At 40.9% G+C, this 16426-nt stretch overlaps 1 protein-coding gene across 1 annotated transcript in view; it reads right to left on the reverse strand.

The window, feature by feature from the left end:
* Positions 1–1443: 1443 nt before the first annotated feature.
* The window catches only part of LOC309566454 (tyrosine-protein kinase Srms-like), a 56729-nt gene continuing 41746 nt past the window's right edge, over positions 1444–16426 (reverse strand). The window contains exons 4-8 of the mRNA XM_082271601.1: positions 12840–12981; positions 12600–12758; positions 11875–12056; positions 9839–9995; positions 1444–2041 (exon numbers count right to left, since the gene is read on the reverse strand). Coding sequence (XP_082127727.1) covers positions 1860–2041; positions 9839–9995; positions 11875–12056; positions 12600–12758; positions 12840–12981 — 822 coding nt within the window. The 3' untranslated portion in view covers positions 1444–1859. The remainder of the gene's footprint in view (positions 2042–9838; positions 9996–11874; positions 12057–12599; positions 12759–12839; positions 12982–16426) is intronic.

The following is a 16426-nucleotide window of genomic DNA, read 5'->3' on the forward strand; positions in this document are numbered from 1 at the left end:
GGCTTGAATCAAAGCCTAATCACCCAGATGTTTTACTTATTGATGATTCTCTTTAAGTGGTAGTTTAGGTTCTTTCAAATACTGGACACCAATTGGGCAAATCCATGATTTATCCATACCCATTGTAACATATGTGACTCAGCTGGTATTCTGTTCGGTCTGCTCACAAATCAGGTCTGATTGACCCCCCCCACCCCAACAGATATATATTCTAGAATACAGTGTGTGGTCTGATGGCTCAGAACTGCTATGCCGGTGCTTTTTTTTTGTAATTAATCTTTAGTTTGTAAGGGGAAACCCTTTTTCGACCACATAATACCAAATTAAGTAGCATCAGTTTGGGTTAGTTAACATGCTTATAACTCTAGGGCTAAATTTCCATTTTGACAGCTGGCTCTAGAAACTAGGAACACGCACAGGTGCACATTCTTAGGTGTCTGTGCAACAATAATGAACATTCCCAGGGCATTGTGCCTGAGAAACTATTGTGGTCACGAGGTGGTTAAAATTTCACACCGCATACAACAGATATTTTAAGCTTTTGGCAGATGCTGATAAGCTGTCTCACCCCCTGACTTCTCTTGTCCTTCAGGATTCTGGTGGGACTATCTTTGTGACAATTCCCAACTTTACTTGTCTTCCTGCCATGGAGTGCAACTACAGTTGAATTTTCTAAAATATTAAGTCAGTAATGAAAAATTCAGCCGGGAACTAGAGAGACCCTCAAAATGGTCACATTGGGGTTGATTCACACTTGTGCAACTTGTCATGCAACTTTGGACGTTCCCCATGTTTTCCAATGATAGCCATTCATACATGCACAACTTAAAGTTGCAGAAACTTTAAAGTAGTTCATACACTACTTTGGTCTGACTTTCATGCAACTTGAGGGCCATAGACTTCAATGTTAACCCTCAGAAGTTGCATGAAAGTTATACCCGTATGTTATACAATGCAACTTGTGTGCAACAGTTGTCCATTATCGCTGGTCAAAGCCAAAGTCATATCTAAGTTGCACCATCCAAAGTTGCACTAAAGTTGCACTCCAAAGTCGTGTGAATAGAGTGTAAAATCTAGTGCAGCTGTTCATGGTAGCCAATCAGCTTCTAACTTTAGCTTATTCAATTAGGCTTTGATAAGAGAAAAAAAACCCTAGAATCTGATCGGCTACTATGCATAGCTACACCAGACTTTTCTTTTTAGCAAATCAGTGGCGGGACTCTCTTCCAACCTGGAAAAATCTAACCAAAAAGTCTAATTTTGGAAGTGCTGGTCACTTTTAAGACTGGCAATACCCAGATGTTACTAATGGCTACATTTTTGGGGAAAAAAAGGTGCTATTTATAAGTGCTGCGTAAAATTACTGACAATTTTTCTTCCAACACCCAACTAATTTATGGTAAATCTGACATAGATTTATATTTTGTAGGTTGGTGTGGTAAAAGCAATAATACAGATGCAACCATTTATAAAAAAAAAAAAAAAAAAAATCATCACTGGAATGGCCAGTTTATCGATAACATCTAGTCTGGCACTTCTCATTATGATAAACCTAAAATCAAGACCACTTTATGCCCATAATTGTACAAAGATATAGAAAAGTTTCAGGGTCCACCCTTCCGCCAGTTTTGAAAATTTGTCACTGTCCTGCCAGCGTAAGAGACAATCTGGAAGTACGGTCTAGTCAGATACAAGTTTGTTCAGTGGAGGATGCTATAATTCGTTGTCCTGGTAAAAAGTTGTTTTGTCAGTGGGCAGTAAAGTAACTTTATAACACTTGTTAACAAAAGTATGCTCTACTGTGTTGTACTCTGATGAAGAATCATACTAACTGGCCAATTTTTTCCTAGTCCAGTATGTCACCGAACAGTCCTCGCGATAGCCGTTAGTTTCTCCACCAGTTCCTGGAAGCTGGGTCTTTCCTGGGGCTTGTCCTTCCAGCAAAGCAGCATCAAACTGTACATTTCCATTTTGCAGTTGGCCGGCTGAGGAAGTCTGTAGCCATGGGAGATTTTTGCGTAGACATCCTGGTTATTCCACCCTTGGGAGAAGAGAGACAAGTCAGCCTGATCCATTACTCATAAAAGACTAAAGAGGAGCCTTTTTGTCTACAAAGACCACATGACATTACAGTATATAGGACAGTGCTTTAAGTGGGCCGGTATGCACTGGTACTCAGTACCGCCACTTCCAAATATGGCTCTTGAGCATACCGCCACCTCTCCGTGCGCCTTAGCATACCATTACGCTCATTTTGGACATCTGCGCTATCAATTGCCCCCCCCAAGAACATTTCCCACTCCAGAGCCAGACCAGTCACCACCAGTGAGTCCCCCTGCTCCGGAGTCCCAGCCCAGGCCAGGGGGGGTGCTCTGTGGGGACCCTGATGTGGGGTGGGGGGGCGACAATATTTATAGGCTATAATAGAGTACCGGCACCTCTTTTGGGCCACTTAAAGCACTGATATAGGATACCCACATTTTTTGTTTTCATAGAGTAGGGAAGGGTTTGAACTTCTGGCGGGTTTCTTGTTAAATATATTTATTGAAAGACATGAGAAAATAACAGCACTGTCACAGTTGGTACAAGTATAAGTACAAGTGGGTTTTGCACCCACTTCAAAGATAGTATCACAAAAACATGAAATACAAATACATATTAACATCACAGAAATTGGATTGATAACAACCAAGAAAAAGGCAAAAAGAGGACTGGGCCCACAGGCAATGGGAACCTGGAGCTATATGTGACGTTGGGCTACAGGCACCCTAAGATTAGCCAAACAAATGAATCCAAGGTGCAAAAGATACACAAAAACCAAGTTACTTGCATACTGTACAAGGAACACGATGCAAATAATTGGAAAGAAAAGAAGAGGAGGGAGACAGAGGTCACTGCATACACTGGGAAGGGGTAACATCCAGAAGTACCCAGTGGGCCCCTGGATAGTCATGGTCCCTAAAGGGAAGAGTCAAAACCAGGAGGAAAATATTTATCAACCCAAGGTTGCCAGATCTTTAGGTGTTTGAGAATTACATCTAGTAAGGTTGCTTCAATCTTACTGTGGATCATTGGCTATGTAATGTGGTTTTTCATCTCTGTTATACACAGAGGTGGGATCTTCCAAGCCCTTGCAATAGTTTGTTTGGAAGCCATCAGAACCTGAAGTGAGAGTTTCAGCTGATGTTTTGTAAGGTCAAGAGAACAATGGTTAACCCAGCCTTTTTCAACCAGGGTGCCCAGGCACCCTGGGTTGCCTTGAGGTTTCTTCAGGGGTGCCTTGGCAAAATTCCTAAAAATTGCCAAAAAATTGTATATAAACCGGCGTGTGGATGAAGCCTGCCTTTTAGTTACACAAAGCCACAGGTTTGCAACCTTTTAGCTGCCGGCGTTCTAACAACCAATCGCATCATAAGTTGATAGGGAGGATGTCAGTTGCCTGCATATCATCCTTGTTTGACCCTCCCCTGCCCCTCTCCATCAGCTTTGTGAGTGATGGAGAAAAAGTGAGGGAGAAGAGAAACAATGGAATACTAGTCATTACCAGTGTTCAAAAGTGTATTTGTTTTGGAAGAATAAATCTTTTCTAACATTGGGTGTCCCATTTGTGTGGTTGTTGCTGCTTTATATAAAAATATAAGGCTTCATGCATACTGGACGTTATAAAAAAAGCCAGTGGCGTTAGCTGTAGAAAGCTGTAGCTGTAGAGTGAGTTTTCCAGCATTTTTGCAGTAGCGCTTTTCAGCTTTTTTGGGGTTTTTAAGCTGTAGCATTTATCTAACTTTTTTTTAGCAAAACTATACTCCCATGGCTAAAAAAAAACACTGATAAACGCCAAATAGCCATGTTTTTTAGCATTTTCAGCTTTTATTAGAGATAGAGAGTTTTTACAGCTGAAAAACTCTTAAAACCCACTAGTTCTGGGGGTTTTTTTTCCAGCCAGAAAACACCCCTGCCAAAAACTGCTGATAACAGCCTATATGTGCATGGACACATAGGATAACATGCTGGGGAGTTTACTGGCTGCAAAAAAAAATGTCTGATGCCAAAAACAGCAGCTATAAAAATGTCCAGTGTGCATGAAGCCTAAAATGTAAAAATGATTCTAAGGCCTCATGCACACTGGACATCCATAGTGTTTAAAGGGTGCCTCAAGATTGTACAAAATTTTCTAAGGGTGCCTTTACTGAAGAAAGGTGGAAAAACCCTGGGTTAAGCAATGCAAGTGCTGGGTCCGGTGCTATAGTGACGTGAAATAATGTGAAAAATGTCAGACCAAAAATGTTGCACTGTTGACAGAACCCCATATATGAACGTGGGTACCCCGCTTATCACAACACTAAAAACTATTTTTTTTGGGGGGGGGGTAACTAGGTAACATTTAGAAATTCTTACATGGACCAGGTACTAACTCATTAAAACTTTACAGATAGCTCCAGAGCTATAACACCCTGAGAAGATGATTTACTCTGGTGGGTTTAATATGCTCTTTGTGTCCTCAATGGATAGATTCACTGTCTTTATTTGTCCTCATGGTCATTGTCACCAGGACAAAAAGTGGGGCAAAATCCAACATATTGAGTTTTCACCAGAATAGAGTGGAAATCTTTCAACTGGTTCACAATATGGTGACAGCTGTCCAAGAGGGGGTTACCTTTACTTTGGAGACATTTATTCTCCTTTCCTGTTGTGTCTACAGGACAGGAAGTAAAAGAAATCTCCCCAATAAAGACAATGATGACCTAATAAAAAACTAAAAAAAATTTTAGCTGTGGATAATTTAGCTACCTAATGTGACGGTGTTCACCGTCACTGGAATTTAAGGACAGATGGGTGATGGTTTGGATTGCTTCATATTTGTCAGCAATGTCTCCATGTAGAAATATTGAGATTTGTTCCAATTTGCCATGAGGTCTGTGATTTCTGAGTGCTGTGTGTGTTACATATCTTTCAGTGTCAGAGAGGCTTTCCTTTTGTTTGTGTATTGGGAGGGAATGTGGATTGCTCTGTCTCATGCTGAGTGCTATTGTGTACATTGATTGTCCCCTGGGGGCTTCTGTCTCATTACACATAACAGTTGTCCCCTGGGGGCTTCTGTCTCATTACACATAACAGTCCTTCTACTCAAGCTATAGGACCAATCCCTGCTGACTCATTTTCAAGTCCTCATTTGCATGGCTAAGGAGGACCTGAAGGAGAACGGCATGTACTGTGCAATTGACCAATAGGAAAGCGGTTGTTGGGGGCAGGATGTTCCAAATTCTGTATAAAAGTGTGCTGTGTGCTTCCAATAAATTGTCTTCCTGTTTGAACTTACATACAGCCTGCCTGGTGTTTGTTCTAATGGATTCCGAACGGCACATAGCTGTAGTTCAGATCCCGGAGCCTTGGTTGACCGAACCATCAGACGTTGTGATCTGCAAGCTGACTCACTAGAAACAAAGGAGTGTCGGGAGAGCGGAAGCGAGCGAGCAAGGGTCTCGTCACACCTAAATGTCATATGGTCTTTAGATATACTTTACCTTTTATACATAGCCCACAAAAAAGCCATTGGAGGGGTTCGTACACCACTAATGGTTTTATTAAACATCATGCTACATATTTCAGGATAAATTGGATAACAGTCTTTAGGAAATACCCACAGAGGCCGTCAGGTGACTCTTCTTGGGAGAAAGTGTGATTGGACCTGGCCCGGTTGCTATTGTTTCCCCCCAAGAATGGCAGCCAATTGTATTTCACCCCAGTTCTGTAGGCATGAATGCTTAGCTGGTGTGAACATACTGTATGTTTATTTTCCCCACAATCTATCAGAGGTGTCTACGTTTGGTTGGAATATCTGCATATTGCATTGCCCTTCTAAGTTCACTTAGTGGATCCTCCTGCACTTAAAAATTCTGAACAAGGAATACATGTTAAAATACCTTGATGCCAAAGGAGCTTTTCCTATCTTCTCTGTAGCAGTCAGTATTATGTAATGTGGATGGTGAACCTACATTCTATATACAGTTGTGCGCATAAGTTTACAAACCCTGGCAGAATTTATGATTTCTTGGCCATTTTTCTGAGAATATGAATAACACAAAAACTTTTCTTTCACTCTTGTTTAGTGTTTGGCTGAAGCCATTTATTATCAATCATCTGTGATTCCTTTTTTTAAATCATAATGACAACAGAAACTACCCAAATGACCCTGATCAAAAGTTTACATACCCTGGTGATTTTGGCCTGATAACAAAGGGGTTTGAATGGCTATTAAAGTTAACCATCCTCACCTGTGATCTGTTTTCTTGTAATTAGTGTGTGTGTGTGTATACAAGGTCAATTCATTTCTGGACTCCTGACAGACCCTTGCATCTTTCATCCAGTGCTGCACTGACGTTTATGGATTCTGAGTCATGGGGAAAGCAAAAGAATTGTCAAAGAATCTGCGGGAAAAGGTAGTTGAAATGTATAAAACAGGAAAGGGATATGAAAAGATATCCAAGGAGTTGAGAATGCCAATCAGCGGTGTTCAAACTCTAATCAAGAAGTGGAAAATGAGGGGTTCTGTTGAAACCAAACCACAGTCAGGTAGACCAACTAACATTTCAGCCACAACTGCCAGGAAAAGTATTCGGGATGCAAAGAAAAATCCACAATTAACTTCAGGTGAAATACAGGACTCTGAAAACATGTGGTGTGGCTGTTTCAAGATGCACAATAAGGAGGCACTTGAAGAAAGATGGGCTGCATGGTCGAGTCGCCAGAAGAAAGCCACTACTACGCAAATGCCACAAAGTATCCCGCTTACAATACACCAAACAGCACAGAGACAAGCCTCAAACCTTCTGGCACAAAGTTATTTGGAGTAATGAGACCTAAATTTAGCTTTTTAGCCACAACCTTAGACGCTACATTTGGAGAGGAGTCAACAAGGCCTATGATGAAAAGTACACCATTCCTACTGCGAAACATGGAGGTGGTTCGCTGATGTCTTGGGGATGTGTAAGCTACAAAAGGCACAGAAAATTTGGTCAGAATTTATGGCAAGATGAATGCAGTATGTTATCAAAAAATACTGGAGGAAAATTTGAATTCATCAGCCCGGAAGCTGCGCATGGGACGTACTTGGACATTCCAACATGACAATGATCCTAAACACAAGGCCAAGTCGACCTGTCATTGGCAACAGCAGAATAAAGTGAAGGTTCTGGAGTGGCCATCTCAGTCTCCTGACCTCAATATCATTGAGCCACTCTGGGGTTTTTTTTTAGGTAAAGTTGATACAGGGAATATCCGATTGCCTCTCTGGGAATCCGGGAGGATTTTTTTTCCCCTGCTGTAGCAAATTAGATCATGCTTTGCAGGGTTTTTTCGCCTTCCTCTGGATCAACTGCGGGTATAGGATTGTGTATATGGGATTGTATGGTTGGGTTTTCAATACTGTTTTTTTTTGTTTGGTTTTTTCTTTTTGTTGGTTGAACCAGATGGACTTGTGTCTTTTTTCAACCTGACTAACTATGCAACTATGTAAGTTCATGCAAGACAGCCCAGGAATTTACAGACACTAGAGGTTTTTTACCAGGAAGAATGGGCAGCTTTACCATCTGAGAAAATAAAGTGCCTCATCCACAAATACCACAATGACTTCAAGCTGTCATTGATGTTAAAGGGGCCAATACATGGTATTAAGAAATGGGGTGTGTAAACTTTTGATCAGGGTCATTTGGGTAGTTTCTGTTGTCATTATGATTTAAAAAGAGTAAACACAGTTGGCTGATAATAAATGGCTTCAGCCAAACACTAACCATGAGTGCAAGAAAAGTTTGTGTTATCATTCATGTTCTCTGAAAAATGGCCAAGAAATCATACATTCTGCCAGGGTATGTAAACTTATGAGCACAACTGTATATCTCATGTCAGGATTGTGTGGATAGGCATCAATATCCTTAAGGTCAGTAGACACAAGGACAATTTCTTCTAATTATGGGACTTTTACTGTGCCAAAAATTGTACCAAATATACCAATATGCTCTCCTGTTAAAAACATACTTTTATTATAAAAGAATTAAAACAAATACAGATTGAATGGGTTCTGTGAGTATCAACCCCTACTTCCTCAGGTTCTTTTAAACTCAAGTTAAATAGAGAGTTAGTCCCTGACTGGAGTCATAGGGTCTGGGGACCACCATCCACGCCAAATCTTCCCTTGGGAGGAGGGCAGGCAATCATATTCTTTGTATAGAGACCTGCTGGTAACTTCTTGATGTGTCACAATTAATAGCTTATCTCCTTTCCTATTCCTGTACCCCAGATATCCTCCACAATGGTAAGGAGAGGGATAAAGACACAGGAAGGAAGGAGGAAAAAGGGGGAGGGGGAATTGGGGCAGGGGGGGGGGGAGGAAAAAAAGGGACAAGAAGCAAAAGGCAGGAAGAGAGGAATTAAGCAAATCCCTGCAACTGTCCTCCACCTACTCTGATATTGGTAGCTTCCAGCACAAATGTCCCATTGTCAAAGAGTGGCCTATGATTCCAGTCTGGGACTAACTCTCTATTTATTTTTAGTTTCACAAAACCTGAAGAAGTAGTGGTCAGTACCCACAAAACCCATTGTAATCATTGCATTGTTTCTCCTGTCTGGACCCTAATTTCTATCTAGGAGCCCACCTGCTGAATTGAAGGGGATACATAGTGATTGACTGTGAAACACATGGAAATGAGCTTTATGTTTAGATTATACGATTTACCTGTGTAATGTATGGTATTATATCCAAACTGAATTTGTTTCAATTACTTTAAAATGAAAGTTGGTTTTTAACAGTAGAGTATATATAAGTACAATTGTTGGCACCTTAAAAGCCCCATAATTAGAAGAAATTGTTTTGGTGAGCATACATTGTGGAGGGTGTCAAAAGTTGGACTAAATACTAGCTGCTCTTATTTTGGGAAGAACATGAAAGCGCTCATTGGCTGTATCAAGTAATGTTATCTGCGCCTCTAAAAATATTCTATGCTTTTTATTCAAACTAGGGTTCTCCTTGACCACTAATCAAATTAGAATATAGGCTCATCGCATGCCCATTTAACTGGTTCCTCAGGGGTATGTAATGGGCAGGGAACCAGAGAGTTAGAAAGGGGTGACTGATAGTACTCAGTCCCCAGAATGAATTAGGAGATCTTCGTTACATTTATTTTAGTTCTAATTAGACACCTAGGAGCTGAGCTTTGAGGAAAGAAAGGAACTCAGCTATGAGGAAAGATTAGCTGAATGTATTCTCTCCTAGTAAGATTCTCGTTAAGGTCATCAGAGAGGACAAGGGGGCGCTCTTTCCATCTGGAGGAAAAGAGATTTATTCTCCAAATAAGGAAAGGTTTCTTCTCAGTAGGAGCTGTGAAAATGTGGAAAAGACTCCCCCAAGAGCTGGTTCTGGCTGGTTCTGACCAGCTCAGTAGGCTGTTTTAAGAAAGGCCTGGAAAGTTGCTCCAGGGAATATCCGATTTCCTCTTGGGGGATCAGGAAGGATTTTTTTCCCTCTTGGAGCACATTGGATCATGCTTTATTGGGGTGTTTATTACCTTCCTCTGGATCACCTGTGGGTATGTGATTGTATAAGGAGGTTTTCAAACCAACCTATGTCCTTTTCTGTCTTTTAGGAGTCTGATGGTGAGACCTCTCTTCTAATGTTCGTGACTATTTTTCCACCATGTGAAATCTTCAATGCTGCCCGGCCTCCTATGGATCATGGTGCCACTTCTTGTCCAGTGATTTGCAGCTTTTCGTTCCCAATGGAATGGATAGGAGGAAATATTCTCCTCCTTCAGGTTTTACCCATGTTTTGTTTCTCAGAGCTGCTTACCTTTGTATGGCGTTTCTCCAAATGTGTACACTTCATATATCAAGACCCCAAAGGACCAAACATCAGACTTGGTTGAATATTTACAGTGGCTAAGAGCCTCCGGTGCTGTCCATCTTATTGGTATGGATCGGTTGTTTTCTGGAGAGTACATATCATCCTGAAAATACAATAAGAATATCAGGGACATTACATTCAAATCCTTTTTTCTTCCTGGCCTCCTCTGGACATTTCCAATTACATTTAAAATGAAACTATAGGGAAAAGTAAATGCTGAGAGGAGTCCTAAGATTATTTATAGTTCAAGAAGCATGGGAACCATTGCTTGATTCTCTTGTTTGGTAGCCTATTCTGCTGAAAATTAGTTTATATTACTTTATATAAACAAGACTCCATGCTGCCCCCAATAATAACATTACACTAGGGATGGAGTTTGTGTAAAAGAATATTCTGAATCTAAGCCCCTATTCACACTAGCGCGACTTGTCAGGCGACTTGGTTGCCTGACAAGTCGCGGTGGGTTGCCTGCCATTGATTAGCACAGGACCCGTTCTAATAGGAGCGACACAAGTCGCTCCGACTTAGAAAAAGGGTCCTGTACTACTTTCGGGCGACCTGGAGGCGACTTGCATTGACTTCAATGATATGAAGTCCGTGCATGCACCGCGACTTCACAGGTCGCCCCGGCAAGTCGTGTCGCCCCTGTGTGAATAAGTGTACGAAGCATCCCCGATCCCACCCAGAGTGAACGTTTTCAGCAGTCACAAGGTCCTTTCCTGTCACTCTATTTCTTTCTGCCAATGTCCTAGAGGCCCCCTACCTTCTAAGAGCTGCTAAATAATGGAGGCTGCCATTGACGATTACCTCTTTTTTTGAGAATACTAGTTCCCTTGCTGTTATGTCGACACTAAAGCAGGCCATAGATTATGCAATTTTCTTTCCTGCAACCAAATCGCCTAATATCCTCATAAACACAGTAAGTGTTGATGGGGGATCCCTCCTGTGGAGCTTTTGTGTTCTTCTGGCAGGGGGGCACATGGAGTTGTACCTGCTGTTAGAGAGCAGTGATTACTGCTAGCAGCTATAGCCACGATCTCATGATGGCGTCACTTAAAATGTACTGTATGCCTCCCGGGCTAGAGTGACTAAACTGTATGCGACATGGTGACAAGACAGCAGATTATCAATATAAAAATATGACCTTATGGAAGGCCCAAAAGTTATATACAAATTATGTAACAGTTTGTTTGAATGTTAATTCCATATAGAGTATACAGAGAGTATTGCAAACTTATATATAGGCAAATACTTGACATCAGAAGGATCTTGCCGAAGGATGACAGAGATCAGGGACTGCCGTCCAACCAGACCGGCTGATGCTGTATTCAGAAGTTCATAGATACATATTCAACATTGCTCAACATGTTTCGCCTTTTTGAAAGCTTCATCTGGAGCATTTTAATGGGATACTCTGTATAGTATTATAGAACAGGACATGCGCATCAGCGCCATTCGTAAATAACGAGGAGGGTATCGTGGATTTAAGGAGGATGGCTCATGTATTTAGTAGAGGGTAGAAAACCTTGGAATTGTAACAACCAAGGATTGGCGAAAGCCTGGCTGGCGTCAATAGACCAAGCAACAGTAATTTACTGTGGCTTAAGTCCAAACTGGAGACACATCAGATAGGTACACCCATAAACTCCTGAACTGGTAACCACAAGTCCCTCCCTGGATGGGGAACCGCCACCATGATGATTAACATTCAAACAAACTGTTACATAATTTGTATATAATTTTTGGGCCTTCCATAAGGTCATATTTTTATATTGAGTGTTTTTCCCTGGTTTTATATGAATTCATAAATAAAAATTAATTTTAGTAACCTTGTTGTGCCAAAAAATCCTTGTCTCCCAATCCTTCCTTCTTTCAAATATTTTAAGGATTTGGCATCATCAGTATATATCTCATATGCTCAGACTGCTGCTATCTGAATGCATATTCCCTTCATCATTTCAAGACAGCAGATTATATCTAACCTTCAGCAGGCGAGCCAGTCCAAAATCAGCTATCTTACAAATGAGGTTATCCCCGACCAGAATGTTCCGTGCCGCCAGGTCTCTATGGACAACGTGTTTCTTCTCCAGGTACTCCATACCATCTGCAACCTGGGAGATTATGTTAATAAAATCTGAATTTCTCAGGCGCTTCCCTTCCACACCTGTAGAGAGACATTTGACCACGGTCAGACAGAATGACAGCCATAAAGAACATCATGACATTTGATCTGGTTGGATGGAGGCAGTGTGATCAGTTATAGGTGTCACTTTGTAATCAGAATTAGTAAGATGCCCACTATTACCTCCCTGGTCAAAACAAACCTCTCCATTGCCCTTTTTAGACTGCTTTCAGTTTACTACTGAGCTCTTGACTTATTTTGTTTATCCACCTGCCCATTGGCTTCCTGGTCCGATGAGAACATTTTGTTGGCCAATAAAGACACTGCCATTGTTGGTGCTAATCACTGGGCAGGGGTTAGGGCTTAGACCCAAAGTAAAGAGCTCGCTAGCAATCTGAATATAGTCTTTGGTGGGGTACTGAAGAGTGTTTGCAGGAAAAGAAAGGGTTATGAAATTTCAGATGTTCATAATGGATAACAGGTTTACTTTATTTGGGGATTACGTTTTATCTCATAAGCCCCTTGCTTCTGTATCCCCTCCTGATGTTTTAAAACATGGATATCATATTTTGATTTTGTGTTGACCTTTAAGATAATCCTGGAGGTTTCCCTTGGTCATGAGTTCGGTAACAATGTAGACTGGTTCTCCAATGGAACACACAGCCAGGAGACGAATGAGGTTCCGATGACACAGCGACTTGAGAGCGTTTATCTCCTTCTCCATATCACTTTTATTCAGGGCCTCTACAAGAGCCAAAAATCAATATTTAGAAGAATCAACCCACACCTTTTCCTCTGGTAGCCCCCAAATCTGTTGGTACAAACCTTGCTTGAAGGTCTTGATGGCAACTCTCTCCTCTTCATTCCAGAGGCCTTCAAAAACTTCTCCGAAAAACCCCTGTCCCAGCTTTCTTTCAAGTGTAAACTCTGACCTTGGCCTTTCCCAGTTGTCTACTAGAGACAAAACCTAAAAGATAGGAGTGCTTAAAAGTTCAGTCCACTCAAATCAGATATCTCACTTTTACACAGATAACGATGTGTTAATCCACCTACTGGTTTTCTGTAGCTTTTGGGGAGCACCAGCACAGAGATTTCAGAACCTGGATTCCCAGCTCCACCCACCTGCTCTGGGCTCTTTGGAAGGTGCCCAAAGCTCCCTGTTTGAATCCCTGTGGGGATATCTTTTGATTATTGTCCCCAAGAAATATAAAAACTTGGGTGGTTCAAACTGACAGCATTACTTCAAAACTGGAATGTAACTTTTTGGTGGACTTTTGGAGCATAATAGCTCTGATTCATCAAGCTTCAGGAGCACTTCAGGCAGTGATAGTGGGAGCACCTCAAGGTGCCTTGTGTTTCTGGGTCTAGACACCTGCTGTGCCCATTATAAGGGGCTCCCATTATTATCCTTGTGCTGAGTTCCCAAGTCTGCACATCTGCTGGGCCCATTTTGAGGTACTCCCACCAACCTTACCCTGAATTCCTGGGTCTAGACACCTGCTGTGCCCATTATGAGGGGTTCCCTTCACCCCTGTGCTAAGTTTTCAGGTCTATACACATGCTGTGCCCATTATGAGGGGTTTCCACCCTCCCCGTTCAGGGGTCTATACACCTTCTGTTGTCCATTATGAGGAGTTCCTACCATCCTCACTAGATTTTTTAATTTATATTATAGAGAATGTACCAAGTTGCAGATAATAGCAGGGAGATCCCGCTGTTGGAGTATCCAAGATATAAGGAAGCCAGGGACACAAATATCACTTTTAGGTGGACTTGCCCTTGAAGTATTGGTTTTGAAAGAACTGACCTTTTCTGGTTCAATCATTTTTATTTATTTTAAACAGAGTAAAAAGAAAAAGCACCTAATCTGTCTGCGCAGGGACTAAAACTGGCAACATGAGTATAGGCAAGCTTACACGGTATCAACAAAAAAGGAGGAATGATATCCCACATCAATCGTAATAGACATGAATACAAAACAGGGAAGGTCCAGGGAAGATCCCCTTAGCTGGTAGTGCAAACCTGGACATAATAAATTCCATACACTATACAGAAGACGTCAGGTGACGAAACCGGTAGGGCGTGGCTTAGGACACTGAGACAACACCGCACACTGCTACTTTGTATCCATGCTCGTGGCTTACTACACAAAGACCCGGGCAGCGGAGGAGGTTAATTTATGCAGATTCCTAGTGTCTGGTAGACACCATCATATGTGAGTGCTTTTATTTTGTTGCTCAATAAAAAAGTTTCAAACAATATTACACTATTGTTGGCATCCCTTCTTATGTTTCCTCACATGATCCATCCTGAGCTGGCGTCCATCCTGCGGTGATTAATCATGCTATAAGGAGAAAGGATTCCAGGCTGATCTCTTGTGTGGCTTATGCTGTTTTGCTGGTTTATAACTTTACCAGCAAAATCTCTGGTGAGTTGGATCTAGGCAAATTAATTAAGCACTGTGGGTGGAAGGATCCTCACTTGTGAACACTGTGAACACTTGCATTTGGATGAATAGCACATTTTTGCACTTTGTCACTGGATGATTTAAATATGGACTTTGTTTGATGGACTCCTTATAATCTACACCATTTATCCATTGTTGTCATATTCATTTTGGATAATTACTGTGGTGATTGCTTATTGATATAATTTATGCATAGCTTTTTGCACTGCGCTAGCACTTTTTTATGAATTAATTATTTATTGCACTAGCACTTTCCTTTTGGAGGATTAATTTTGCCATTACTTGGTTCACTTCTAATTAATTGATTATATACCAGTATTAACTAGCATATAACACACATATTAGTAGTAATCAGCAGCCAAAAGCTGCCATAAATAACACATTGATTTGCACTTTAATTTAGCACATTTTTCACATCTTTGCACCAGCACTTTCTTGATCAATTTTGATCATTTCAATATTTTTTACATTTGATTCATCAATAAGTTATTCACCTTATCCATTTCACTTTAAAATTAATCAAGGAGTCCGGTACTTCCATAATATTAGGTAGTGCATTGATAAACTCATAGATTTTATTCCAATAACATATGTCTATTCCACCGTGTTTGAGATTAATATAGGATAATTTCATCACAATTGGATATATTTATCTATTTATATTTTGCAGTTTGCACATACACTAGCACTTTGTAATTATTGTCCAATTAATTTAATCTTTTATCCTTAAACAGATATCACTATTAGGATTTTAGCATTTAAACCACATTTATTAGACAAATTAAAGATTAATCTACAGATACTGCGCTAATTTTTTTTCTGATCATTGCATACATAGCATTGCTATGGTTCATTGGCTGCATTTCTAATAGATTATTCTTAATTTTTGAAGGCTCTCCACCTTTTCCAAGGAACTCCTAGGCGCCAGGTCCCCTTATTATTCCAACCGGTGCAGTATGCTATAGTCTCATATAAAAACCCAGGGGGAGAGCAGAGTCCCATCATGAAAAGGAGAGCAAAGAAGAAGGAAAAAAAAACAAGGAAAATTCTGCGCTAAATGGGTTTTAAATAAATGTGTGGAAAAAGTAAATGAAAATAAAAGCAGCTCACAAAGACCTATAGAAAAAGTCCAATACCAATACTAGTGAAGCGTGTAGCGCTAATAATTAATGTGGGTAACATATGAATAAAACATGATCAATACATAAAAATTTGTGCCCAAGATAAAAAATAAATAGGTAAATATTTGCATAAAGTCCATAAAAAATCAGTGGAAAGAGGTTGAATCCAATGCCGAAAAAAAAACCACTAGAAAGAACCATAAGTCCCAGCATACAGATGAAGGTTACAATCCTCTCACAGCAAAACAGGGGAAAGCCACCAGTGAAGATAGACAAACGATTGGCCGCTTTCCAAAATCTGATGGCCTCCAAACTAATAGAAAATCCAATAACACTTGAGGGGGGTTAATCCCACCAGGTACAGATCATCATAAGCATGCGTTCAGGTACTCTTCCAGGTAAGTACGTGGGAACCGAATGTGCATGAAAAGAACACAAGGGTCCCATCCTGGATGGGACCAGACATGACGTCACCACGCCCCCTGGCCGGCTTTACAACTGAATGCTACAGCTTATTCTTTCATCTCTTCACTTGGATTTATCGATATGCTTGATTTTAACTGTATCATGTGAGTGCACTATATTTTAATAAATGGATTCTGTTTTAGACGGTATTATGCTATGTACCCTTGTGTTCTTTTCATGCACATTCGGGTTCCCACGTGCCTACCTGGAAGTGTACCTGAACAGATGCCTATGATGATCTGTACCTGGTGGGATTTACCCCCCTCAAGTGTTATTGGCTTTTCCATTAGTTTGGCGGCCATCAGATTTTGGTAAGCGCAGAGTTGTATAAAGTACTCGAAACCCATACTTGAGTAAAA

The sequence above is a fragment of the Pelophylax lessonae genome, assembly GCF_965119305.1.
Source record: "Pelophylax lessonae genome assembly, chromosome: 11".
NCBI lineage: Eukaryota > Metazoa > Chordata > Amphibia > Anura > Ranidae > Pelophylax > Pelophylax lessonae.